General features: G+C 45.1%; 2 protein-coding genes and 1 long non-coding RNA gene across 3 annotated transcripts in view; all 3 read left to right on the top strand.

The window, feature by feature from the left end:
* Nucleotides 1–1344: 1344 nt before the first annotated feature.
* On the top strand, nt 1345–6873 carry aph1b (aph-1B gamma-secretase subunit). The gene is made up of 6 exons (XM_076012380.1): nt 1345–1668; nt 2463–2633; nt 3529–3602; nt 3873–3995; nt 4120–4247; nt 5624–6873. The coding sequence occupies exons 1-6, from the start codon at nt 1556–1558 to the stop codon at nt 5789–5791; spliced, it is 777 nt and encodes a 258-aa protein (XP_075868495.1). The 5' UTR covers nt 1345–1555; the 3' UTR covers nt 5792–6873.
* A 1408-nt stretch (nt 6874–8281) lies between these two features.
* LOC142879502 (uncharacterized) lies at nt 8282–9392 on the top strand. Its single transcript, XR_012925317.1, has 3 exons — nt 8282–8391; nt 8649–8706; nt 9239–9392. It is a non-coding gene; the product is annotated as an uncharacterized LOC142879502 (long non-coding RNA).
* Nucleotides 9393–10187: 795 nt separating this feature from the next.
* The window catches only part of otog (otogelin), a 44477-nt gene continuing 27443 nt past the window's right edge, over nt 10188–27221 (top strand). The window contains exons 1-18 of the mRNA XM_076025187.1: nt 10188–10241; nt 12148–13414; nt 13732–13830; nt 14137–14294; nt 15552–15673; nt 15765–15973; nt 16556–16686; nt 16779–16885; nt 21210–21319; nt 21812–21937; nt 22036–22144; nt 22306–22352; nt 22552–22697; nt 23760–23892; nt 24151–24328; nt 24979–25103; nt 25632–25844; nt 25935–26100. Of these exons, the coding sequence (XP_075881302.1) occupies nt 10188–10241; nt 12148–13414; nt 13732–13830; nt 14137–14294; nt 15552–15673; nt 15765–15973; nt 16556–16686; nt 16779–16885; nt 21210–21319; nt 21812–21937; nt 22036–22144; nt 22306–22352; nt 22552–22697; nt 23760–23892; nt 24151–24328; nt 24979–25103; nt 25632–25844; nt 25935–26100 (3500 nt within the window). The remainder of the gene's footprint in view (nt 10242–12147; nt 13415–13731; nt 13831–14136; nt 14295–15551; nt 15674–15764; nt 15974–16555; nt 16687–16778; nt 16886–21209; nt 21320–21811; nt 21938–22035; nt 22145–22305; nt 22353–22551; nt 22698–23759; nt 23893–24150; nt 24329–24978; nt 25104–25631; nt 25845–25934; nt 26101–27221) is intronic.

Below are 27221 nucleotides of genomic sequence, written 5' to 3'. Positions count from 1 at the left end.
GAGGGATTGGGAGTTTGGAAAAGTTTGGAAAAGTTATTGGTATAATCGATGCAACACCAGACTTATGAGACAGAGAGCGAGCGACGAGGGCTTACGTGGGATGAGCTTCTTCCAATGCGGTCCTGGGAGATTGTACTGTACCGTTCGGGTCCGGTGCCGTAAAATTATTACGGACCAAGGAAAGGAATTTGTAAATAAGGTGAGAAGCTCTTTCACAGTCAGTATCACTATTTGGCTTGTCATAGTGGTGGCCAATTCCCAGCCTTCCATTTCCTTCTATACAAAATGATTTTTAGTACCAATGTAACTTCTCTTTTTTTAAAATACACTGTCCACAGTTGAACGACAAGAGGCACTGCAAATAAAACATGCAGTTGCAAGTGCATACCATCCTCAAACAAATGGCTAGGTCATTTTTGAAAAGTAATATGTAATAACTTTCTTGCCAATTATATAATGCCTGGCCTATTGTTTTACTTTAAGATGGGAAATATACACCTATGGTGTGGGAGGCTGCCCAGAGACATGTAATACTTTTCTTTTATATGTTGTATGTATCTGTTGTGTTGGTGTATTTGATCAGAAAATATATAAAACATATATACTCGATATAAATATGTGTGTGTGTGTGTGTGTGTGTGTGTGTGTGTGTGTGTGTGTGTGTGTGTGTGTGTGTGTGTGTGTGTGTGTGTGTGTGTGTGTGTTTGGGTGGTGTTAATCCCCCCAAAAACAGAACAATGTGGCCTCAAAGGATTTTATTGTTGTTCCTGCTTGGAGTACATACACCTCTATGTGGGTTGTTTGTTTCCTCATATGAAAGTATGTCTTGCAGGTGTTACAAGTACCTGAAAGTATATCAATCTGAAAGTATATCAATCAATAAATCAAAGAAACATACTGTTTCTGTGCTCCCTTCTCCCTGGTGATTTTGGGGATGAGACTTCCAGTAACATATTTAGGTCCGTACATAAAAACTTGGCGTGCATGCACATTTTTAGTTACTTAGTGCCTTGTTCAATGGCTTCAGGTTTGGATTTAAGTCTTGTTCAATGGCCTCAGGTTTGTCAAGCCTTGTTCTATGTTAACGGTGTTATGCCAGACATAAGAAGTGCAAGACCATAACACATTGCATAGGTTTTCCATTTTATTGCTGAGTGATTGGTCATTAAATTGAACAAATACATTTATGACATGCTTATGCATGTCTACAGCCAAGTTGAATCACACTCATTTACAGAATGCGTGAAACACAAAATGCCAGCAGGAATAGCATGAAAAAAATTGGGAAGTGGAATAGCATAAGTCGCTCTCATAAATACGCGCACGCGCCGTTCACTTCCGCATCTACTGCGCATGTGCGACTCACTTCGGGCAGGTTCTCACGTCGGTTTGTGACATCCCTCTCTATTTATGATTCCTACGTAGCTGGACGGGGAAGTGAAGGTGTTCCGCAGGGGGGAAATCAGGCCAACAAACATCAAACCTTGATAAGGTTTGTCTTCACGAGTATCAGACGCTTGTCCCGGACGGTTGAATCTTCACACCAAGGGCCAAAATGACGGCGGCGGTGTTTTTCGGCTGTACTTTCATCGCCTTCGGCCCGGCCATCGCTCTGTTCTTATTCACCATCGCCCGGGAGCCGCTACGGGTCATTTTCCTCATAGCTGGGTAAGAATTTCTGAAAACACATCAACATACGACCCCAGCCAACCGTTCTATTGACAGTGGGAGAAAGCCGCGACGCGGCTGCCAGGACATTGAAGACGTATTTCCAGAAGCTAGCTTGCTAGCCAGGCGATCGCCGCCTTAGTTGCTAGCGAAGATTTAGCCTGATTCCATTTTCGGACGTGCCGAATATCACTATTGGTTGATAGAACTTGAGTGGCTCTGGCGTTTTCGGATTTCTCTTCGGTACATGTTCATTATCTAAGGGAGGGCAATACATCGGATACAAAGACCGAGAGTCAAACGTTATTCGAAAAAAAGATAAACAAATCAAACGTAACTAGTGTAAAGCCCATTTAAAGCTTTGTTTCGAAACGAAGCTTTGGCAAGTTTCGTTCACTGAAGTTGTGCAAGTTCGATCCCATACAAGAGGCTATTGGATTGCTCAGATGGTGGTAAAATCTGCTGTACTTCTTAATTTTGACTTGACTTGCACCCTCTGTTTTATATAAGTAGTTTTAGGAGATCATAATGCTTGTCCTGATATGGTTCTCGTCGTGTGTCTCACTGCTTTATTATATTATTGCAGCCACACGCTCAGGACAACATCGTGTGTTGAATAGTTCAAGATTTTTCCTTGCAGCTTTTATGTCATGTGACCAAGTGACTCCTAGTCCATTCTGGGCAAATGTGAGTCTCGTCTGTGGGTTTTTTTTCCTTTGTCAACCCCAGAACGCTTGACTTTTCAATCCTCTTTAATTAATTCATAAACCCCACCACCCTCATCTCTCCCTCAGAGCGTTTTTCTGGCTCGTGTCCCTGCTGCTGTCCTCTCTGGTTTGGTTCATCTCGGTCCAGATCAGCAACAAGGAGAGCGCCGCGCAGCAGAAAGGTCTGCTCATCTTCGGCGTGGTGCTGTCCGTCCTGCTGCAGGAGACCTTCCGCTTCGCCTACTACAAGCTGCTGAAGTAAGTCATGCGCGCTGACGTACCTGCAGGCATTGAACCAGAAACTCACGGGACAACCAAAGTGGCTGTTGAGGTGTACTGCATCTATTAAATACATTTATTGAGTGTGTTTTTTTTTTTTTTTAAGTGTTGTTCTAAACACTTTTTTCGTGTTAGTGTCAGGTGACTGCAATGTATTTGTTGTAGTTGGCTCAAAGATTTAGACTAAAGATCTCCATGCTGAGGTCATAACTTAATTTAATTGTGTGTTAAATTTAATTGTGTGTTCATATATGTATATATATATATATATATATATATATATATATATATATATATATATATATATATATATATATATATATATATATATATATATATATATATATATATGTATATATATATATATGTGTATATATATATATATATATATATATATATATATATGTGTATATATATATATATATATATATATATGTGTATATATATATATATATATATATATATGTGTATATATATATATATATATATATATATATATATATATATAGACCAAAACCAATCAAAACACTCTCCACTTTTGGGTCCCGAGCCACCAGTTGAGAAACGCTGATCCAAGCGCTACATCAGACTCTCAAACTGCTCTTTTTACAGACTTAATATTTCATTGTATTTTCTGTCTTTGAACTTTAAAATAATAAATCAAGCTGTATTGGCTCACTGTTCACAAGCCTCACCCTGACAAACTCCGAGGAGACTGGAGCCGCTTTGTTCTCGTTTCTCTTGCCCTTGTGTTTTCTGGCAAGTTTTGCTGTTTCAGCCTTTTCTCTTCCGCCGGGTTGCTGTGTGTGTGTGTGTCGGACTGATGTTTGCGTTCTACGGCACTGACACGTCGCTGCGTTTCTCTGCCCTGCAGGAAAGCAAACGAAGGCCTTCTAGCTCTCAGCCAGGAGGAAAGCATGCCCATCTCCATCCGCCAGCTGGCTTACGGTACAGTCGGGCTACAGTGGACTGTGTGCTCGTGTGTTTGCCTCCCCTCCAGCACTCTGTGTGACTCTGTTTGCCAGCAAGTTAGCCTCTTCTTGAAAGGGATCGCTCAGTCAAAGTTGGAGTCTCTGTTAACATCTACTAACCTCCCGAACAATTTATTTTTTAGAGTTTCCACTCAGTGCATGTGTGTTGTGGTCAGGGATGTGTAAAAAACCCACTAAAGGCGTGTTGAAGTGTGTTTAAAAGCTCCTCCTCTTTGCCGCGTCTCAGTGTCGGGCCTCGGCTTCGGCTTCATGAGCGGTGCGTTCTCCGTGGTGAACATCCTGGCTGACTCGGTGGGACCAGGAACCGTCGGCATCCACGGAGACTCCCAGCACTACTTCCTGTCCTCAGGTAGCCCCAAGCTGCTGAATCGTCCGTTTCCTTCCACTTAACAGACTGGCTCAGGACAAATGCGGTTTTACGTTGTTGTTTTTTTTTGTACAATTGTTCGTGACTCGTGACTCCGCCTTCCCAGCTTTCATGACCATGGCCATCATCCTGCTGCACATGTTCTGGGGTGTGGTCTTCTTTGACGCCTGCGAGAAGCAGCGCTGGTGGGCCGTGGCCGCCGTCGTCGTCAGCCACCTGCTCGTCTCCTGTCTGGTGAGTGTGGATGGATCTCCTGCCTCTTGTTGTCCTCATCCCATCACATGGACGCGTCTTCTCGTCGACGTGCTAAGATCGGAGTTTGAGAACTGAACTGCGATTGAGACACCCAGATAATGCGATTGGAATTTGAGTTTCTCTGTCACGAATACGCCTTGGTCGGAGTATAACTGCCCCCGGGAACAAAACATTCAAGACAAAAGCTCCTTCAACGCGTGGCGATATTATGAGTTTGTGTATAACTGAGGACACAAGCTTTTTAGCTGATTTGTGTTTTACAAAAAAAAAAGATTGCAACAACACGGTGCTCTGTACAATTCGCCAGTTCATGCAGAACAATGGCGCTTCTCACCTGGAGTGGAATTGGAGCTCGGAGTTTCTTCCTGGAGGCTCTGAACACCTTCACCAGTCCACAAAGTTTCTCTCAATGCTCCGGCCGTTATTGGGAAATGTGTTCAAAACTCTTTCATTGCCGTTGTGTTTTTTACTTCTATTTATCAGCACAACAAAAGGAGTCGGTAGATATGTTTCACTGCCTTTACTGAAGCTCCACACAATACAATTACAAACCCCCTCCCACCAGTCTGTTTTCCGAAACCTTATGCACTAAGAACGAAGGGTCCAGATCACTCGCCAAGGTGACGGCACAAAGTGTGGAATCGGAGATATGCTTTGGTTGTAGCCCTACAACAGCACATGACGTTGTTGCCTGCCTCTCCAAATCACCATCGCCTTCCTTACCAAACAGCTGCTGCGCTGCAGTCAGCGGATCGTCAAAATAAAATCACAAACACGCACAATATTTTACTAGCGATTGTAATGAAAGTAAAGAAAACGTGATAGCTGAGGGAAACCGGTTGTCTCAGGCAGCCCAAATCAAAATGTTACCTGGATGCTGACTTCACTTACTAATACTCGAAGAAAGCGGTGCGAGCTGTGATTGTCGGTATGTTCGCTGTGGTAGATGTAGATGGTAGTTACTTCGACAGTAAAATCACCAGTAATATATATTTTGTACGCTTGTGAATTTCTGACCAATCCGCTGACGGTGGCGCAGCACTTCTGTAGCTGTTCGCTGAGGAAACTTGTTAAATTGAAGACCAGTATGGACATAACACCGGTGTTGTATCGCCCGACAGCTGTTTCGTTATTGTGCGACGAAAGCGGGTACCTGGAAGTTAACACGCTGAAAAGACTCGTATCGCCCTCTAGTGTCAGGGAGGAGGACACGTTCCCGTCAATAATTTGATTGTCTCTGCTGCATGTAAACCGGGACAAGGAGAGAAGTCCGATTAGACGAGAAAACCAAATTATGAGCTCAGTCCGATTAAGCTCCGCATGTAAACGTACTGACTGTGTCTCGTCCCCCGCAGACCTTCCAGAACCCAGGGTACGTGGCCAGCCTGGTTCCCACCTACGTCATCCTCCTCCTGATGGGGGTGTGGGCCTTCTACACCGCCGGCGGCTCTCTGAGGAACCTCAAACTCTGCATCACCTGCAAGGACAAGGACTTCCTGCTGGCCAACCACCGGCCCAGATAACGCAGCACGCCGAGCCGTGTGCGGGGCACTCTCCACCCGAAGAGTTCACACACAACACACGCAACACAAACACACACAGACAGACAGACAGACAACACGCACGTTTACACACTCGAGGTGAGCCGTTGAACCGCTGTTCTTCTGCTGGCTCACTTGATGAGAAGTTTTTGCCATCTTATAAATGTAAAGATTGCAAAAACACCAACAAAAAAACAGAAAACAAAAAACCAGTGACTGGAAGGTGCTTGTTCCTGTATCGGCTCCGACGTTTAGCTGTTTCTTCATCTTGTTTGGCTTTAAGAGTGCGCCGCCTGGCTGTCACTGGATGCACTGCAAGAGGCAACAGACGACCCAACCCTGGGGAGAAAATGTTTAAGGTGGCGCAGCTTCCCACTGTGTACATATTGTCTTGTTCTCGACAGCCATTGGAAGAGTGAACACATCATTTAGGAGCCAAACTCTCTGTATATATTTCTACATTTTTTTAACCCCTTTGTGTGACGATGGACAATTGTTGTAGGTGTGTGTGTGTGAGACACTCTGCCTGCAGCGTGTCTGGGAAGTTGCCTTTGGTTGGGGAAAGGAAAACGGAGCGCTGTGTTGCATTCCCGTTTCATCTCAGTTCTTGTTGAACTTGTAGCTGATTTACTCAATTTGAAATTTGACTCTTTATCTGCAGCTTCCCAGAATGATATTTGGGATGAAAGTAGGTTATATTTTCACTCCATTTCAGTGTCTCTACTGATTCATTTTAAAGCTAAAATTAAATTGCGTTCTGACAGTAAATGATTCTTTGCACCTGCACATACAAAAATCAAATGGTGCGACAAGTGCTGAACCTTCCATTGTGAGTCTGAAGATGAATTGGGAAATATTCTTGGACCAAAATTGCCTTTTTTTTGTGATTGTCTCACTTCTTGTTTTGCAGCAGGTGATTTGCCGTGAACGAGCTTTGACCTGCTGATCTGTCACTCTGAAGCTTCTTGTACAGTTTGTATTTGATCACTTTGCTGTGTTTCATGAGGAGGAGCTGGTCAACAAGGTTTAATATGTCTGCTTCTGAATTAAAGCGTTCCACATCATTTTTGAGTCATTTTTCTTCCTCTGTTCTTCCTGCGAAACAATCCAGGTCGAGGAGAATGCAAGGCTCTTGCTAAATGTTGTAAGGGTTGAAGAGACCACTCTGTCCCACTTTGTCTCTTGTTCCCATTTATGAAAGCTGACACCTCCCTGCAGGGCCACACAAAGCCTGTAGTGGGTCCGGCGTCAGGGGGCTTTGCTGGGTCAACAGCCTTTTCTCACAGACAGACAGACAGACAGACTTTTTTTTTATGAGCACAACGTCAGACCTTTAAAACGGAGAAAAAAAGACAATCAGAAAGCTGCTGCCAGCTTGTAAACTGTGTCTATGTCAGCGTGGATGCTGCAGTTGGTCAGTCTGATCACAGCTGGACAACATTTCCATATTAAAAGAAGGACAACTAAGCTCTTTTCCCTATGTACGTGTGAAATACATGTGGATTAAAGACATTTTGTATCTGTCATGTGAAGTTAATAACGCATAAGGCAAACCATTACAACACTACTTTAAAAGAGATTGCTTTATTAACAAATGTATTGCTATTACTTCTTGCCATCAGTAGTGTTAACACTGTTTGCGTGTCCCCCATAACAGAGCAGCTCGTCCACACAGCTTGCGGCAGCGCTGCACAGAAGCAAACAAGGATAAGAGCGTCCAACAGTTGTGTGGACAATGTCAAGTTCAATTTCAAGTAAGGAAAGTGCAGAATATGGTTGGATTATTTTGTTTCGCTGTTACATTTACACTTTGGTCGACATGCTAATGTTAGCAATTAGCATGCTATTTGTTGTTTATTCCGAAGGCGTGGAGGAAAAGGAGTCACCTGAATGTGTTCTAACTGAGGCAGGAGAGCAACACACACACACACACACACACACACACACACACACACACACACGCACGCACGCACGCGAGGGCCCTGTTACATCATTTTCTCTCTCCAGGGAACAAGTCTGAATAACCTGCGCATATTCACTCTGTCCAGACTCATGCCAATGCTTTTCATTTCCAATTATTTCCACTTTATATCTGGATTCACCCAATTTCCTATTTTGGTTGATTAAATTAAATTAAATTAAATTAGCACGCTCTGCGCATTGAGCCACTTGGGGGCGCTGTCCTGACAGCTGCAACGTCTCGGAAAAACCTCAGGATTTTCCTGCAGTGCTCTGTGTCCAGTTGGAATTCATCTCTAGGTTGTTTGCATTGAAAATTGATTGCAGTAACAATTACATCTAATTTCATTTGCAAACTTCCCGAATTTACTAGCGACCAGTTGAGAAATAAAACAAAGGCCCCGCCCACTTGCGCGCTCACCTGCGCATAGTTTATGCTAATGAGCAGGTGCGGCCGCTTCTTGAGGCGCGCTGCGGGCCTGCGGCGCCTGAGCCGGATGGAGCAGCGCGGGGAGCGGATCGAGTCCAGCTGGAGGATTTTCAGGTGATGCGCTCCGAGCCCGGCCGACGAATGGAGCCTCGTCTGCGCTCACTCTCCGTCTGTTTCATCCTAATCTATCAAGGTGAGACAACTCCCCCCCCCCCCCCCCGCCGAGAAAATATGCACATGAAAAATTGGAAAGAAGGGGGAAAAAAAGAAGAAGGTTGGATTCATTTCTGCTTTGAAGCCCTGTTTTTTTTCCCCTCAAGTTTTTAATTTGTTCAAGCAAGATTGAAGTCTTCAGCGGTTGCTTAGCCATTCATTATTATTATCATTATCATTTTGTCGATTGAAATTGTTGGTATGGTCGTGGCAAACTTATTTGGGTTCTCTTTCCAGCACATCTTTCCTGGGCCGCTAACAGAGGACACGTTTCTAACTGGAGCGATTTCAATAAGTAAGATTTAAATGAATGTTTGAATTGTGTCATGGAACAACATTTTTATTTATTTATTTCATATTTTTGTTCATATGTATATGTATGTATATATGTGAGATAATTAGTAAATTGAAATTGTTCATCCCTCTTTCATTAGTGGTCATTCTGAAGACAGGTCATTGTTAGTTATTAATCAGTTAGGAAATTGCTCAAAATTATTATTTAAATCATTTTCAGTGCAAAATAAGCAAAGACTTTTTTTTTTCCCTTTACGTGAGTCCTTGCTCTTATGATCCTCTGTGACATATGAAGCTGATGGAAATATAGGAAGCGATGAGTCCATGCATGGAGTGCCAGCTGCTCATCCAGCAGATGGTTCACTTTTCGCCTCTGGCAGATGTGTAGCAGGCAGAGCTCGCTGGGCCGATCACTGGTTCGGGGCGGTGGGTTCGGAGGGTCTGGAGGGTGGGATGACGGTGGGGGAGGGGGCGTCACCGTCGAAGAAAGCAAACTGAGGTACAAACGTCTCCTTGTTCTCTGTGTCCTGCAGTGGGAGCAGCAGGATAAAGCAGCAGAAATGGGACACCGCTTCCCAGGGAGGGCAGGTACGCATTGATCATTGATGCCCACGGAGCTGCTTCACAGCCACAGGTCACCACCACCGCCGCCGCCACCAATACATCCCTTTTAACGCCACCACAACAGATGTGGCTCTTCCAGCATTTTGGCGGCTCTTGTCAAAATCTTTGGAACGGCTGTTCAAAAACCTCAATATGTGAATCCAGTTCAACCATCACCTGAGGCACTTTTATTTTTAGATATGTGGAACCAATAGCTTAAATTCAGCTTTATATTTATATGTTTTTGTTAATTTTTTGACTGCCAAGGTACCTAACAAAACTGCACACAAAACAAAACTTCACTGGAATAGTTTTAATAGCAAAGACATCAGTACTTATCAGTGACAAATGTACCATGTGTGTTTTTTAGCTACACCAAAACACATCATCATCTGTCACCTCAGCAGCTTTTCACCTCTAAATTATTTACATTTTTGATTTAGCCACTAGATAACTTTTTTTTTCACGGATGCCTGGCTTAAAGGGCTGGGCTTTTTTTTGACATATGACCATTTCCAAGTTTGCAGGTTCACTATTCATCAGTGGAGATCGTTCCAACACATTTCACCCAATTCTCTAGTTTAGCAGCATTCGCTGCTGGTGGGCTAGCACAAGTCAATGGTTTCTGCTAGCCTTACTTCTAACATTATTCTGTCAATACAGACATTTACATCAATTTGTCTGGTTTTTCTTATTTTTTATTCAAATAATTACTGTTAATCCAGGAGTATCACACTCAGCATCCTCAGGTTGGGTTTTTGAGCCTACACTTATGCAAAGGTTCTGTGTTAGGGCAGCGCTCCTTCACAACCGACACCTGTTGGCTGAAAACTGCAGCAGTTTCTTTCAAAAGGAGACGGATGAATTCAAACTTGTTCCATGCGAAACAATAACTCTCCCCAGAGATCAGACCTGGACTACACCTTGATGACAGTATGAGATACAAACTCAGCCGAGAAAAGAACATTTTTGGGACTTTAACTCACAGATTATTTCCAGGTTTCCCAACAGAGATTTACACCTCTGATGCCATTAAACTATGATGCCCTGCTTTTTGTAGAGAAATAAATTCCCTAAAAATCTGAACTGCAGTCGTTTCAAACAAAAAAAAGAACTGTTTTACACATAAAAAAAACCCTGCAAGTTCTCCCAGAACACACCTAAAGATGTCAAACAATTTCAATCATCATCTAAAAATCTGTAATTCAGGACTTTTAAAGCTACTGAAACATCCTGGAGTAAGATATATTTTTCTTTGCAGACAGTGGAAAAATGTGACCTCTGTGCAGAAACAGAATTGAGATATTAGAATAAAGTGAATTGCGCCCCCTGCCCTGCACTGCATCATTTGTTTGGCTCATTTATCCACGCGATACAATATAACAACAAAAATAAACATTTCAAAGTCTGTGAGACGAGCCGAGTACTCACGACTCCCCCTGGTGGAGGGAGGAGTCCGCAGCGGCTCGCTCCTCCTCCGTCGGGGCCTCCGTTGACCTGGATGTGGCGGCTCCCTTTTGTTGCGCAGCTGCTAGGAGTTCGGGGGAGGCGTGAGAACGTGTCCCGGCCCGCCGTGGACTGGCAGCGGCGTGGAGCGCTTATCCGGTGTCACATCTCTGGAGCTTTTACCTCAGAGAGCCATTACGGCCCCGACATCCGCCGCTGTCGCTGACCTGCCCGGTATCTCTGCCTGATCTGCTGCTTGATAATTCTGCCACGCAACCCCCCCGCCTACCACGGTCATCTGCTTTGTTCCAGCTCTTTGAAATGGAAGCCCCTGTTTGAGAGCTCAGATGTCGACTGAGGCTCCGAGTGTGGAAACAGCGGTCGAGTGATGGCTTGTGAACAACATTGTCGGTTCTGTATGAAGCCCAGTGGCGCCGCTCGGTATCGCGCACTACCCAATTCATTCACTCCCAAGGTCACATCGGAGGTGTTTCGCATTGTCGAACACAAACAAACTGACAAGAAACGCCCAGTTTGTTTGTTGTTGGCCTTTCACATTCTGTGGTAGTCATTGCCATGGGAGGAGAGGGCTGGGCGGTGACCCCGGAATGGGAACGCTGCGCTGGAATCTCAGAGGGGTTGCGAACTGAAGGCTGGATGACTGATCTTTTCTTTTCCCACAGCTGCTTCAGGTCCATCCTCACCTGTCAGTAGCCATTCTAGAAATGACAGGCAGGAATCCCAGGCAGACATTCTATCGCTGCCTTCAAATAAAATCTCAGGGATCAAACCAAATTATTTGTTGCCGTGATATTTATGCCACACAGGAAGAATTGCAGTCACGGTACGATACGCAAAGTGAACATTTGAAGCAGAACTTTCTATTTTGACAAAAGCAGACCGAGTGGTGGACGAAGGACAAAAGGGTGGCCATGTCAGATTGCAAAGTCATTACTTTTTAAATAACTTGAGATTGCATAATTTGATTGGCTGAGACTTGTCTGTTCAGGCCAGAAATTCAAACTTCAGGTGTATTGGAAAGGATTTACAGTGGAATTCACTGGTGACAGTGCTAAATTTGCGGGTATTCCATTGTACGTTGGTGTAATTAAGAAGAGTCTGGTCAACTCAGTCTTGTCCACCATCAGTAAACTTTCTGAACAGAAATCCTATTTCAAGAGTGCTTCTCGTGACTTAGTCGACTGGGAAACAAGGAAAGTCCAGCTTGAGGAGATAAATGGAACGCACCATCAATTGTGCCCGGGTTCATTTTGATTTTCCCTTTTATCGTTGCTGATATATTTTGCCACAGAGGCTTTGAAACATTGCAAGACACTAGTAGGTTTCTGACTGTGGTTGTGTGTAACCGTTGATTTGTTTGCTTCTCTTCAAGCACATTCAAAAACCTACAGCTGCAGCAGAATCCATCGGACATTCGCTGGTCGGCCAGACTGCTGCGTCCAACTTAAAGTTGACAAGCCACAGTAACACAGAAAGCACCCCGCCCTCCTCCAGGGCCCTCGGCTCTGGCCAATCATCAAGCCAGACATTATCAGGAACAGTCTCTCCGAGAAATCACTCAGCAACCAACACGCCTTCAGTCCAATCACAGAGGAGCCCCGTGCCATCGCAGTCGCTCGGCCAATCATCAGGGAGTATAGCTCGAACCAACCAGTCGCCATCAACCACTACAACACAAACTAGTCAGACATCACCTGTCCAATCATCTACCACGATAGCAGCAAAAGGGTCACTCACACCCCCAGCGTCATCGTCCACAAAGTCACCAGCCAGCACTGCACATCCCAACCAATCAGCAGCCAAGACCGAGGCTGCAAGTAAACCAAGCAGCACAGCATCAACCCGTCAGCCGACCAGGCATGGAACTGCAAGGATTCACCCTTCAGCCAGGAGCAAGGCGTCTCGCCCATCAGGCAGCACGACGACACCCAATCACCCTTCAAACCACGTGGTCCTAACGAGCCAATCCAATGCCCTGCCCGTCAGCCAGTCAGCAACGAGGACAGCTCAAGATTTATCAGGAAACGACCGGCCGAGCGCCAGTCGATCACCAACCAGCGCCTTGCAAAGGAACCAAGCCAATTCCACAGGACAGGGTAGCCAATCGTCAACCAGTGCAGTCTCATCCAGCCAATCAGCAGGTAGCACAGTTCCAACCGAGGAAACTCCCAGTCATTCAGCCACCAAAATGTTGTCACCGAGCCAACTTGGGAGGACTTCACTGGGTCAAGTGCCGAGCAGACTGCCACCAACGATTCAGACCCCATCTGTCCAATCACGGGCAAAAGAGACTCTGCAGAGCCAATCGGCAACCAGCGCAACAACAGCAAAGTCCAGTTGGTCGGCGACCAGTGTGACACCAAATAACCACGCACCTGCCAGCATCGTGCAAGACCATTTGGAATCTGATAAATCACCCAGTCAAATACGAGTGAGCCATTCAGCTTCGTCGCCAACCACCACAGCTGCGGCCAGTTTGACAAGAACATCCCTCTTCAACTCGTCCATGCCAACATCCAATAATCGGTTGTCCTCTGCGCCGCCTGGTTCCAAAGGCCAACTTCCTGTCAATGATTCAGCGCTGAACCGGCAGATGAAGGATGAAGCCCTGAGGTTGCTGCTAAGGAGGAGAACTCCAGGTAGGGTCATGTGACTGTAAGCACACACTGAAGGTCCACTGCGAGAGGAAGGCAGAGGTGGAAAAGGAATTTATATCTTGTGTTAAATTACGGATACTTGTGTAAAAAAAATACTCTGGTAAAAGTAAAAGTAGTGATTGATTGAATTCCTTTACTCAAGTAAGAGTAAGAAAGTACAGGTTCTGAAATGTATTTAGGGGAAAAGTAACAATATTGTATTTGACATTGATGAAACATTATAAACATTGTAAATATGATAATAAATGTATACTCCATAATCTGTTCTTTTCTGTCCATTCTTTGTCCTCTTTATGTAGAGACGTGTGGGTTTTCCTGTCTGAACGGAGGACGCTGCGTCCAGTCGGAGTCATGTGACTGCAGCTTGTATCAGGCCAGTGGACACAGGTGTCAGACAGGTAGTGCAGAGCATGTCATGTGACCTGTTGCATGCAAATTCACTATTTTTTTAAATGCTAAATCTTGAATTAACTTTGGATTCTTTTTAATCCTTTTGCATCATCATTGGTGCCCTGCTAACATCTGGAGATATTAGTTTCAGAAAATTCTCCATTTGCTTTATTGTTTGTTAAGATTTGAATTTAGACGGTTAGTTCCTATTTCAAACCAAATCAAAACTTTACAAGTTACTTTCCTTAAAATACGTGTCTAGTCTGATCTTTATGTTGAGCGACCGTAACCTTTGCCCTGTTTGACATGCTTAGTTCCGAATCTCGGCTTTGAGCGGGAGATGACCTGCAGGTCGTGGGGTCAGTACAACTTCGAGACCTTCGATGGCCTCTACTACTACTTCCCCGGCCGGTGCACGTACACCCTGCTGAGGGACTGTGAGGAGACCACTCAGCCCAGCCTGCTGGTCCAGGTGAGACTGAGACTTTGAACCTCCTGCTCCACAGACTTCTGCCAGGTTCAGTTGCAGCCTGAGGTGAAGATTTACTCTCAGGATTAGGGAAAGCTATATGCTCATTAGGGCCAGTTACCATTAAATAACTGCAATTACCCACAAATCCATGAAAGGAGCTACGATACACTGGGACTTTGTTCTCCTGTGTGTGTGGGAAAACTGCAGACTCGAGGTGCGCACCAGGAAGGTCTCTTTAAAGACTTTCTTTAAAAACTGTAAAGAAAAATTATACCATATTCATTTGGCTACAATGTTTATTTGAAATTGTAGTTTGTTGATCAGAACATAAGGGACCAATCACATTCCTTTGAGGAAAAAGCTTTAGTTGTGCCAGGAACAGGAAACTTTGTTATTTACTGTTTATATACTTATATACTGTTTATTTATTAGGGACTGCACAACAGTGATGGCACAATTTGTCTCACAGGGGCAAAACCGTGTTTGTTTACATATGTGAAGATTTGGAGGGTATGGATCTACAGTGCCGGTCAGAAGGCAGCAGTTGGAACAGATCTCTCGTGCTCTAAAGGTTCTAGTGATGGGAGGGAGGTACTTGTGGTATTTGATGCTTTGTTGATGATGCGTCGAGGGACCGTCCAGACTGCCCTACCAGTCTGTGATGAATGAAGTGACGATGCTTTCCAGGAAGCAAACTGTGTCAAACTGTGGGAGAGGGGAGGGTTGGTTTGATCTTGAACTTTTCAAGCTGCCAGAGGTGGAAATAGTCTTTGGCTGACACACTTTGACTATGTGACTGGTGTTATTGTCCTGAGAAAAGGAACAGATACCAAACAAATCCAGTTGGCTGCCTTTAGTGCACCTGGCAGAAGGTTTGTCCAGCCATCTTCAAGGGGCTTTTTAAAAGGGCTTCTGTCCAGACGTTTTCTGTGGCGTCTTTCCCGAAATCAGAGTTTCCAAGGAGCTGTCCACACACAAAAACGTCAGTCATGTGGTCGAGCTGCGATGTGCTTTGGTCGGTAACAACAATGGTTCCTCTCATTTGCTTGTCACATGTCTTATGCCTGAGGGAAAAACAAAACCTAACAGTGAAAAGATTATTTAATTCTGGCAATATATTTCTCTAATTATGCCTTCAGCAAATTATACGAATGAGGCTTAAGATTCGCCAAACATTTTGAGAAGAGTAAAAATGTCACCAGCATATCTTCTATTACTCTCTGCGTGATTTCACCTGAATACCAAGTTTACTTGCAGGTGCACAATGACCCCAACTGTGGCTCAGCGCCATACAGCTGCCAGCGATCAGTCAGCCTCTTCCTCCCCTTTGAGGGTGAGGTCCGGCTGCACGCCACCAACGTGACCTTCAAGGGCCAAAGGTCAGCGGAGCATCTGGACACTTCCATCTTGAGAACGTGTCTGTAGTTCCTCGTGTTTACGTCAGTTCATGTCTCTCCGTCCTGGTTTCAGCCTGCAGCTGCCTCATCACATCCACGAGCTGCGGCTGGAGCAGATCTCGCACTACGTGCTGGCAACGCTGCAGCTCGGCTTCACCCTGGCCTGGGACGGAGGCAGTGGCTCTGTCTACATCAAGCTCAGCCCAGAATTTGTGGGCAGAACCTGTGGCCTGTGTGGCAACTTTAACGCCGACGTCCGGGATGACCTGAAGACCAGCTTTGGTAAAAAAAACAAAAAAAAAACAAAGATAAAAAATAATTCACATTATGTTGTTAAAAATGTTTTGTAAATGTACTATAAGTTATTAGAAAAATACTCAAGTAAACATACCTGAAAAATCCACATAAGTACAGTAACAAAGTATTTGTACCTCATTACTTCCCACTTCTGCTAGGTAGCTAGTGACTTTCGATTTTTGTAACCTTTTAACATGTAATCCAGTGACAGTGGTGGTTTGCCAAAATTTTAATTAGACAACACTGAATTAGATCAACTTTATTGTACAGCTGCACATAAACAACAAATGCATGGTGAGAACAAATATGAACACACAACAAATCAGTGATTCTCAAATCAAATCATTCATTCACCACTTCTAATGTGTCCAAGAAAAAAAGAAAGTTCTCAAGTTGGTTTTGGGATTCCGAACAGATCAAGTTTCTGTCAGAAATCCAGAAGCAGCGGCTGCAAGTGTTTGTTGAAAGGCTTGATTTATGTTGTTTTTGTTTTTTTAAATCGGATGTTTCCCAATGTTAAAAGAACAACCCAGATGGCACTGAGGTTTCTCCTTCTCTGATGGCCAGGTGTGCTGACTGACGACGTGGAGATGTTTGGGAACTCCTGGCTGGAAGTGGAGCCTCAACAGGCTCCGTGTCCCACCGTGCCGCCCGACTTCCCTTCGCCCTGCGCTGCGGTGGACGACAGCGTCCTGGTGGTAGGAGCTCCCAACTAGAGTTTCTGATCTTCTGTCAATTCGAGCGGGCCATGATGTGGAGCCACAGCTGTGTCTCCTGTGTGTGTGTGCAGGAGGTAGAGCAGGTTTGTGCCATGCTGCTGGAGCCGCCGTTCCAGAGCTGCCACGACCTGGTCAGCCCGCTGTCCTACATTGCCAGCTGCTCCAACGACCTGTGCAGGTAGGACCGGCCAGTGGACCATGGTTTTAAAACAAAGCGCAATCCAGAATAATCAAAAGTAGATTAAAAACATTTTGCGTGTATTCAAAGCAGACCATTCATTAAGCTGATAGAAGCGTCTGCAATTTTATGCAAAAATTTGTAGTCGTCACAGTTTTTCTCCTCTCTTAGTTTAGCCTCAGTCGTCATTTATCACAATATTTACATCAGATTCCAGGTCTAAAATTTAGCCAAAACATCAGGTTCTCCCTCTGGAATAAAGCTCCCTATGTGCCATTTACTTCCTCCTTTGCATCCACCTGATGCACAGCTGAAGAAATATTTCTCTCAACATCTTACTTTTGTTATTTGCAGATATTTTTATTTGTCTTGATGTTAACTTTATAGATGTGCCATTGTTACTTTACTTCCTGCCAAGTTACGCAGAACAGCATTTTCAGTAACTTAGCATACAACGGTATGCAGCCAACATTTTGAAAATGCCCAAATTAATATCACTTGTAAGGGTGGACGTTTTTTTTCTGAATTGTAATGAAATAAAATGTCACTTTCTGTAGAATCAGTTTCAAATATACGGACAAAATGCAATGGATTTTTATCAAGCTTAACTTTTATGTCCCATAAATCAAAGGACAGACTTGTAACATGGAGATCATGTGCTTAAGCCAATAAACAAGTGGGGTTCTTATGTAAGTAGTTATTTTGAAGGCAGTATGTCCGCTGTACTTCCTGAAGACTAAGCACCACTAAGACTAACACTAAGGAGCTCTTAGTGGTGCACACATCATTTTACTGGGTTATGGGTTGAGTTCAGATGGGCTTGAGCTGAGGGAAGAGTTCACATGCATCCATATCCAAAGAGATTCCATCATACAGGGCGGAAGGGGGCCATCTGTATCCAGAGTTGCTGTCACTGTCCCATTGGGAGCCTTCCTTATCCAGGTGGCTGAGGGCAGGTGAAGAGGTTCTGGAGAAAAGGTCACCAGCCCCCTGACTATGATCATTACAACAGGCAATGACCACTTCTACTGAATCGTCATTAATGAAGACCTCCTTCTCCGCCACTGGAAAGGAAGCCTCATCAGTCTTCTCGTCTGCCCCTCTCTCCCAGTCACTGCTATGCCCGTCGCTCACCTCCTCCACAGACTTGGTGTTGTTGTGTTCAACATGGGTCGCTTCATCAACGACCTCCAGCACAACTGATGGAGGTCCTTGAGTCGCAGGTGCGGCGTCAGGCACTGGAAACCCCCCTTTGACCAGCTGCACCTGCACTACAAACTCCTGGCACTCCTGTTCAGAAGACCTGAGGAACGGTTCTGGGTCAATGACGTGGAAGGGAAGCGAGCACGACTTTGGTGCTTGCACACAGCGTAGCCATTTCAACCCTCATCTTGGTACAAAAGTTCAGGAACTTACCCCACTGGTTGAAGAGTCATGACTGCTTGTTTCCAATGTGGAGACTTCAAATTTAGGACCTGCTTGGCCTGCACCTGCACCGGACGCAGACATAACCAGACTGCTGCGGACTCAGGCGACCCTGTCCCCAAACCCTCTTCATTCCCACTTGGCAGCACACACCCAACCTGTCAATGAGAGCAGCAGGAGATTGTTATTTACCAAAAACAACAAACCACAACTGGCCAGTCTTGCATCCACTGATGAGGATAGCAGATGCCCATGTTTGCAAATGTGGCAGCAGTTTCCGTCTTCATGATGCAGGCAAGTGGGATTGATCTCATTCAAGGTCCGCTGGCACTGCTGTTCAAAGAAATGAGCCTAGTTCAGCATTCTAAGTACCACAAGTGCACTCTGTGCAGGGTATACAAGTAATTTGGCAAGAGGGAAGTATATAAGGTTCACATGTGGCGACAACGTCAAACAATGTGGGACACTCGCAAGTGGGACACTTGCATCCTAGTGTACAGTCATAGGACATTAAAGTACCTTCTGCTCCAACTCTAGAACTCGCTGTTGCAGTTGCGCCATTTTGGCCTTTTGCTTGTCTCTGGAATTCTGAGCTGCGGCTCTGTTCCTGATTTTCCTGGGGGAAAAGCAGGGAGAGGATTGAAAGTGGATGGGAAAGGTGGATGCATGAATTCGAGACATTCTTTGTATGGTACTGACTATGCCCATTCGTGACAGGACCCGTATTGTTGCCATTTGGACGCCAGTGTTCTGTCAATTTCTGCTGCTCTGTGGAACCTGACATGCCTTAAAACCCCCAGCCGCCCCTGCCTCGGCTGACCCTAAAAAAATCAAAATGAACCCTTTGGCAGAAAGAGTCCTCTGAAGAACTAGGGCTTCAAAGTGCTTCTTCAAATAAAAAATGTTTCTTGGCTGTGCATGGACGATGTGAAACATGCCTGTGCATCTGGGCTGGGTGTGTGGCCGATCATGTTGCACTCCCCGGTGTTGTTTCGCTTGAACCAACTGGCAATCATCCCTCTACTGAGGTTTGTCCCCAATGATTGTTGAGTCAATCAACTCGACCTGAACGGCAGCAGCGGAACGATTCTACATTCAAAAGTGCCCAACAACAAAGAACACCGGCCAACGCTGGACTCGCTTGTTTACTTCCCTGAATTCTGTCGCAACTTGCCATCTACGAGATTTTGTGTAATTATTAGGGGTGTGAATCTTTCACTCACAAAACAATCCGATTCAAATCTCGATTCACAAGCTACGATCCGATTCAGGGACGATTCATGAAAAATAGTTAATAATTTGGTATGATTCGATCCGATTCGGTTCAGTGCGATTCAATACAAATGGACAACTTAACCCCAAGTGATTATTTTTACTTTACCGATCTTTACCAATCCAGGTCTCCATCAACCGATGCACTCGGCTCTCATACGTCACAGACCAATAACCGATTCAAAACGGTTTATCTTTACAGCACTAGTAATTATAGTGAAGACTGAAGTCTTTCAGTGTATAATGAGGTGGTTGTTGTTGGTGACACTGACCTGCGATGGGCTTTCTCTTGTGGACTCATATGTGTAAGCCTCTGTCTTTTCCGTATGACCGGCCCTATTAATGAGTTGGAGTTGGACTCCAGCCACTCCTGGTCCACCATCGACTGTAGAACCATGGAGATTGGCAGACTAAGGGAACCAGTCTGTTTCTCGGCTAACGGAGGGACTTTGCGGCATCCCTCAGTCCTTGTGGCACCCTCCACCATGCTGGTGTTCCTGGCCGCACAGTGTCCAAGTGTGAGACGGCCCACCTCTCCTTGTTGAATTCGACATACCCCTCGAGATGTTCTCTTAACCGCTGCGAAGACGCACGATTGGTTACTGCCAGCATTAAAGTCAGTTCCTATGGTTTTGCCCTTTAAAGTTGTCTTTGTCTCTGCGTCTCCCAGACAGAATTCAAAAGTTGATTGAAAGAAATGGACATTAAAGCAGGTTCCCCCATTGATGAAACGTTTTTTGTTTTTTTTCCCCCACAAGTTTGATTGCCAGTATTAAAGCCACTGCCCTTTGTTTATACAGGGAAAAGAACAGTTCACTCTACATTATTAAAAAACAAAACAAAAAAAACATACTACATAGTAATGTGTAGACTGTGGGTTACAGGAAACAGGTGAACATGTATTTTGTCCACAATTTAGTCAATACAGAGACACATAGTCACTACAACACTTCAAACAGCACACCAGATGCAGAAGTTGAAAATTGGGCTATATTTAGTTTTTTTTGGAAAATACAAAGATTACAGAATTTGATACAAATGAATAGACTGTCCTGCTAAATACTCCAGTGTAGAAGTTGGTGCTAATTGTTGAAACGCCTTATTTTTTTACTGTCGTGCCGACGACGAATGAATGATGAGTCTTAGGAGAAGAATCTTTAGTAACATACATAAGTGATTCTATTATTAAGCACAAGTATCTTAATTAAATGTGATATTACCTTCATAATGCCAACTGCCAATAAACAACAGAAGAAGAAAAACAATTTCTCATAGCCATTTTACCCTGTAAAGTTTCCATTACCCCACACATATGCTGGCTCTACTGGTAGTGGAGAAATATGGTTGGCCATTTCCGATCATGGCAAACAAAGAATTTAGTTTAAATTTTATAGTTTATCCTAAAACCCCCTCTTCTCTGTCCATGTTTTCTTTGAGTCCTTGTCCAGCTGAACAATGCAAAATAAAATGCAGTCGATCTGGCACCTGGCGCATCAGGTTCCCCTGGTGGAGCTGTATGGTAGTGTTTCCTTAGTTACTTAGCCATAGGCCTGATCAGTTCAGTGCTCTCCAACCTCTGTGCCGGTTCCGCTCAGGTAGTCGCTTACTGTTTGCTGCTGTGTTGAAGGTCGGGTCCCAGCGGCGATGTGGTATGCCAGGTGTTCAGCGAGTACGCCCGAGCCTGTGGTCACGCCGACCACCCACTGCATGACTGGAGGCTGCACGTTCCACACTGTGGTACGTTGTCTTGTTTGTCTGCTTGTTTGTGTGTGTGTGGGTTAGTGCGTGGGTGGATGAAGGGATTAAACTGTGCAATTGTATTAAAATTTTAGATTCACGTAGGTAGATTAATATAAAAAAATAACTTCTAGTTATTCAGAGTGAACTATAAACTATCTCAATTAAATTAAGTTAAAGTAAATGAAATAATAAAGTAAAACTAATGAAATAAGCGTGAATAATTGCGAACAAATCTTAAGAAACAGAATTGTTTTGAAAATGTTTGCTAATTGTTGCCCATCATGTTCAGGAAGAAATGCAAATTCTTGTGTGATAAAGAAACAGCAGAATTAATATCTCCCAAGAATTGTGAGTTTTTTTGGTTTTTAGACGGCTGTCAGGAGAATGAGCCAATCTTGCTCCCATGCTAACTCTCATCTCCCTTTAACGTACCCAAATGCTCGATGTACTCGCTGTTGAAAGTTTTTCTCTGTTTGACCTTGTGAGCAGCGAGGCGATGCCCCCTCGGCCTGCAGTACCAGGAATGCATCAGCTGCTGCCCGGCGACCTGCAGCCTGGAGCGCAGCTGCATTGACAGCAAGCTAGCATGTCTGGACGGATGCTACTGTCCCGAGGGTGACCCGAGTCTTTCAGAAACCTGTCAAACTGCTGATTTTAGTTTGATTGGTTTCTGCCATGTCGCTGATGCTCTGCTTGTGTGTTGGTCCACTCAGGTCTGATCTTTGAGAATGGAGCCTGCGTGACACCCTCTGATTGTCCTTGCGAGCACCGCGGCTCCTTGTACCCATCTGGGGAAACGCTGCAGGAGGAGTGCAACAACTGGTGGGCGATGTGTTCAGTGGTCTCTAACATCCTTTGACATCCTTTTCAACCAGCCCCACTTCCAGTTTTGGGTTTTATTTTTTTATTATTAAACTTACTTTCTGTTCCATTAAGTCCATATTCTGCAGATTAGCCTAACGAGCTCTCACTTACTGTTTCAGCACTTGTGTTGGTGGAGTGTGGAACTGCACCGACCAGCACTGCCCAGGTTCGTACCGCTCCAAGGAACTCTGGTGATAAATTACTAGACAGCATGGTTATTTCAACCAGTCATCTGTTCTGGTTGCTCCTCTGTTCTCAGCATTGTCGCCTCTTTGGTCAGGTAGCACTAAGAGGAGCAAGTTATGGAGTTATGGAGCCACTTTTTGATGGTAAAAAAAGAGAACAATTTCTCTGTCTCTCCTCAGGCGAGTGTTCGGTCACCGGCGACATGTACTTCCATTCTTTTGACGGTCGCGTCTACACCTTCGCCGCACCCTGCCAGTATGTCCTCGCCAAAAGCCGCAGCTCGGGGAAATTCACAGTCACCGTCCAAAACGCACCCTGTGGAGCCGTGAGTCACATCCTTTCACATCAGGCATCTCTTTGATCATACCTGGCCTGCATCACCCTCCACTGATTAACCTGAGCAGGGTAATCAGGAGAAAGAAGCGGAGCGACAACCAGTTGTTTAGTTGTAGCCAGTTCGTGAACAGTGGCCATGTCCGCTTGGCAGGGGTGGAAAAAAGTATTCACATTCTGTACTGAAGTACAAATGTGGATAATTGTGTTTAAAAAAAATACTCTGCTAAATAACTCCTTTATTGAAGTAAAAGTAAGAAAGTACAAGTTCTAAAATGTACTAAAGTAAAAGTAAAAATGACTTTTTTTTGTCATTAATGAAACACTGAACAATGACTCAAAGCCAAGGGAAAAAAGAATCTCCCTCTAAAATGTCATCCACTTTTATATTGAGCGACACAACAGGTCTTGAAGCTGCACTTCAAGAAACAACAACTAGGATAACTAACTAGTGAATCACATTGTGTCTTTAAAGCACAAAATTAACCAGCATTGTTTTCCCCAATGTAAGAAGCTGAAAGTACAGATACCCAAGTACAAATGTTGAATAGTAAAAGTATAAAGTTTTCAGAAAAAGTAATACTCAAGTAAAGATACATTAAAGAAAACTTATTAAGTACAGTAACAAAATATTTGTACTTTGTTACCGACCACTTCTGCTGAGCAGTTGCGCATTAAATGCGGCACATAGAATGACTAAAGGCTTTTTTCACATTTAGGTGTGACTACAAAGTCTGTTCTTGTGCTGCTGTCCAGCTGAACACACATATAAGTTCAGCTTTGATCCAGCAGTCATTGCTTATTTGTGCATGACAAACCCGCCTCTTTCATATTTTTCATGTTGTTTTCCAACTGTTCAAGTAGACACAATGGACTTCTGAGGTGTCTCGTTACATTTTGTTAAATTTCCATCACTAGTGATCCAATTCCAAGGGCATTGAGGTTTGGGTGAAACTTAGAAATGGGCATGGAATCAGGGAATTAAAAAAATAAATCTCCGTCGATCAGATCAGTAGCTCGCCCCCTCAAGCATTTCACCGTGTCTTGTCTGCAGAATTTGGACGGAACCTGCATCCAGTCGGTCAGCCTGGTGGTCGACGAGGATCCGAGGACGGAGGTCACACTGAGTCACCTCGGCGAGGTCTTCGTGGCCGGGCAGTACCGCGTCACTCTGCCATATTCCAATGGTAATTTATCACCTCCACCTGCTCCAGGAAATGGAGGGGAAAAAAAACTTGACAATTATGAATGAATGAAAAAAGTTTTACACGTCTGAAAAGGATTGGGAAGATGTAAACCTCTTAGTACCGTTTCTCATGGGTCACATAAGAATATATTCTGCTTTGACATCTTTGCATGTATATTATACACATGCTACATGTAATCCATGTAAATATGTTTATACACATATATGCTACAAAATATAAAATATAACCCGCCTGCAGACGAGCTCCACGTCCAGGAGCTGTCGTCCATGTTCCTGCAGGTGACGACGACCTTTGGCCTGCGGCTGCAGTACGGCTGGTCGCAGTTCCGCCTCTACCTGCAGGCTGAGCGGCGGTGGCAGGATGACGTGGTCGGCCTGTGCGGCACCTTCAACGGCAATATCCAGGACGACTTCCTGTAAGTGTGATGCAGCCGTTTATTTTTGTTTTGTTTTGTTCTATGGGAAAAATGCTTTTGGGGCCGCATGGCTTTTTTGGCTGCAGTACCGCCAGTGGCCATTGGGAAAATGGCCACGCCCCCATATTGCCACTCTGGTATCCAGTTCTTATGATACGTCCATGGGACCTGACTTCTGTTTCACGGGAAAGTGGAAAGTCTTTTCCTCCTCTGTCTGTAATGGACACTGCCGTCAAAAGCCTTCGTCTGATCGCCTCGCTGAGGCGGGTCAGGTGACTGGACACACCGCTGCAACAAGGAATTTACTGTTTGCCAAATAGGGGCTGTACTGTACCCAACTTTAATGGCCAATCAAAGAGGCCGGATGTTGTCTAAAAGCCGTAAGTGGATCTACATCACAGTTGGCGACTGGTGGCTGCAGGACCAGTGTCCAGTCCTATGTGTAGCAGCTGCAGCAGCCATATTTAAATAAAAAAAACAGTATTTCTTCAAAAAAAGAAAAATAAATAGGGGTAAAATTGAGAAAATAATGAAAAATCAACTGTGTGCCTGGCCACCTGTCTGTGACAGTGGGGGGCATTAACAAAGTCGCTTATATATCATGTGGAAACCGCAATTTGAAAATAGAAACACTGTTTTCTTCCCTGCAGGTCTCCGTCAGGCATGATCGAGTCGACCCCGCAGCTGTTTGGAAGCGCCTGGCGAGTGTCGTCGTCCTGCGCCGCCAGCCTGAGCACGTCCCAGCCGGACCCCTGCGACACGCACCCGCAAGCTGGTCAGTCCATTCACTGGCACAACTTTCATCCAAAATAGTAACACAAAATGCTAATAACAATGCTGGTAATAATAATGATGATGGTGATTATGATGACGATGATGAAGATGATAACCCCACTGACGTCTCTCACGCAGTCAGAGGCCATGCCCCTTGCCTACTGCTAGCTGCTTCGCCCCTCTGACCCAACCTTACAAAGCGTCAGTTGGAGCAGGAGGCTGAAAACAGAGGGTTGAATATGCAGTTTTATGAAGTGGTAGAGAGTGGAGAGTTTTTATTTATTTTTTACTTGGAAAGAAATAAACAATTCTAGATATTAAATGATGTGAGGAGTGATCTGAAAGTTCTGACAGATCTTTTGAATCCCACAACATTCCTTCCAACATTCTGAGGTTTTGGGGCCGTCTAAATTCTAATCACAGCGCAACCAAAAAAAAAAGCCTTTCGATTGAATTTCTTTCCCAGCCTCCAATGTTTATACCAGACTCTGTGTTGAGTAATTGACCTTTGACCTGCCTCCTTGCCCAGCGGCCTACGCCTCGGCCATGTGCGACCTGCTGAACCAGGAGCTTTTCTCCGCCTGCCACGAGCGCCTCAGCCCCGCCTCCTTCCACCAGCGCTGCCGCTCGGACACCTGCAAGTGCGGGACGCCGTGCCTGTGCGCGGCGCTGGCCGACTACGCTCGCCGCTGCCGCCGCCTCTCCGTCGTGGTCGACTTCCGCTCGCGCGTGCCCGACTGCGGTAAGTAATTACCCGTTTGTGACAGCATGTGGCGAATGCGCTAACGCGGAGAAAGAAATCTAATTCCCCTCGGTGTGTGTGCGTGCGCAGCCGTCACCTGTCCGGACACCATGCAGTACGGCACCTGTGTCTCGTCGTGCCAGCGCCGTTGCTCCGCCCTCTCCGTCCCGCAGCGCTGCGGCGCCGAGTGTGAGGAGGGCTGCGTCTGCCCTCAGGACTCCTTCTACAACCACCGCACACGCACCTGCGTGCACAGGTACTGCCGCCGCAGCCACGCGTTGTACTGTCTGACGCGCAAGGTCTCAAGTGTATGGCTGGCGCAATTGCATTGAGGGGCGTATCCAAAATAATCCACTTCTGCTATTTTAGCGGGAAAATGGTACACAGGGCTCGTCCTCAGACTCCTCGTTAATCACGGGTGTTTTTGGCGTAACATGAAATAAATCACAGTGTCATATCCCATTACCATTACATGTTAAGTGCGTAAAATTTAGAGATTTTTAGAAGAAAAAGCGACATCAAGTGGTTTAATGCAGCGTTGTTAGCTCCCCCTCCCTCTCTGAAGCTTACCAGTGAGCTACGGTATCTTGCTAGCACAAACCTGCATACCTCGTCCACCTTCTTCTTCGTTGGTTTGAGGACGCAAGCATTTACACAGCATATGGAACGCGCTGCCAGGCGGCTGAATTGTCCACACTGGCTTCCTTAGAAGTATGGCGGTGTAAGCTAACTCAGAGCAAGATCCATGCATTATGATACTATGGCTATTTATTCTTATACGTACATTTTCTATAGGTAGGAACACCAAATTAGTTTCATTATACTGACGTATTTTTTTTTTAAAATAAGTTGATGTACACAATGATAATCTTTCACATTGTAATCCTTTAATTTCTGATATTTTGTGTTGACGCATGCTAATGTCTTGATAATGTGGTTTTTGTTTTTGTTGGTTGATAGCACAATCGCTCTCTTCTTCCTCAAGACAGCAATGCGCCGACAATGCGCCTGAACACACCTTACTTTAAGACCGACACGCCTGATGGGCACAATTGCCATTGCTATTTTAACAACGTGGGCGCAATACAGCAAAATGACAACTGCGTCACTCTTAAAATAGCAATTACACTTTCTGCCAGGCGTACGATAGGGCCCATTATGTCCTGGAGGCGAGGACCGCTTCCCTTCCAGCAAACAGGTCAGCTGACCCCACCGGCGCCACCAGCAAGACCTGAGCGCTGCGACACAGATGGCGTGCCGCGCCTTCTCCTGCCACGTCCAGGGTTTTTTTCCAAGTTTTTTTCTGGCCCAGTGCAGCGCCAGGGCCGTACTTAGCTCATCAGGTTACAGTGAGGAGGAATCTAGCGGGAAACCCCT

This window comes from Nelusetta ayraudi, unplaced genomic scaffold, assembly GCF_046127955.1.
Source record: "Nelusetta ayraudi isolate G7.1 ecotype Tasmania unplaced genomic scaffold, CSIRO-AGI_Nayr_v1 ptg000002l, whole genome shotgun sequence".
Classification (NCBI taxonomy): Eukaryota; Metazoa; Chordata; class Actinopteri; order Tetraodontiformes; family Monacanthidae; genus Nelusetta; species Nelusetta ayraudi.
This window is presented reverse-complemented; position numbering and strand designations above follow the sequence as displayed.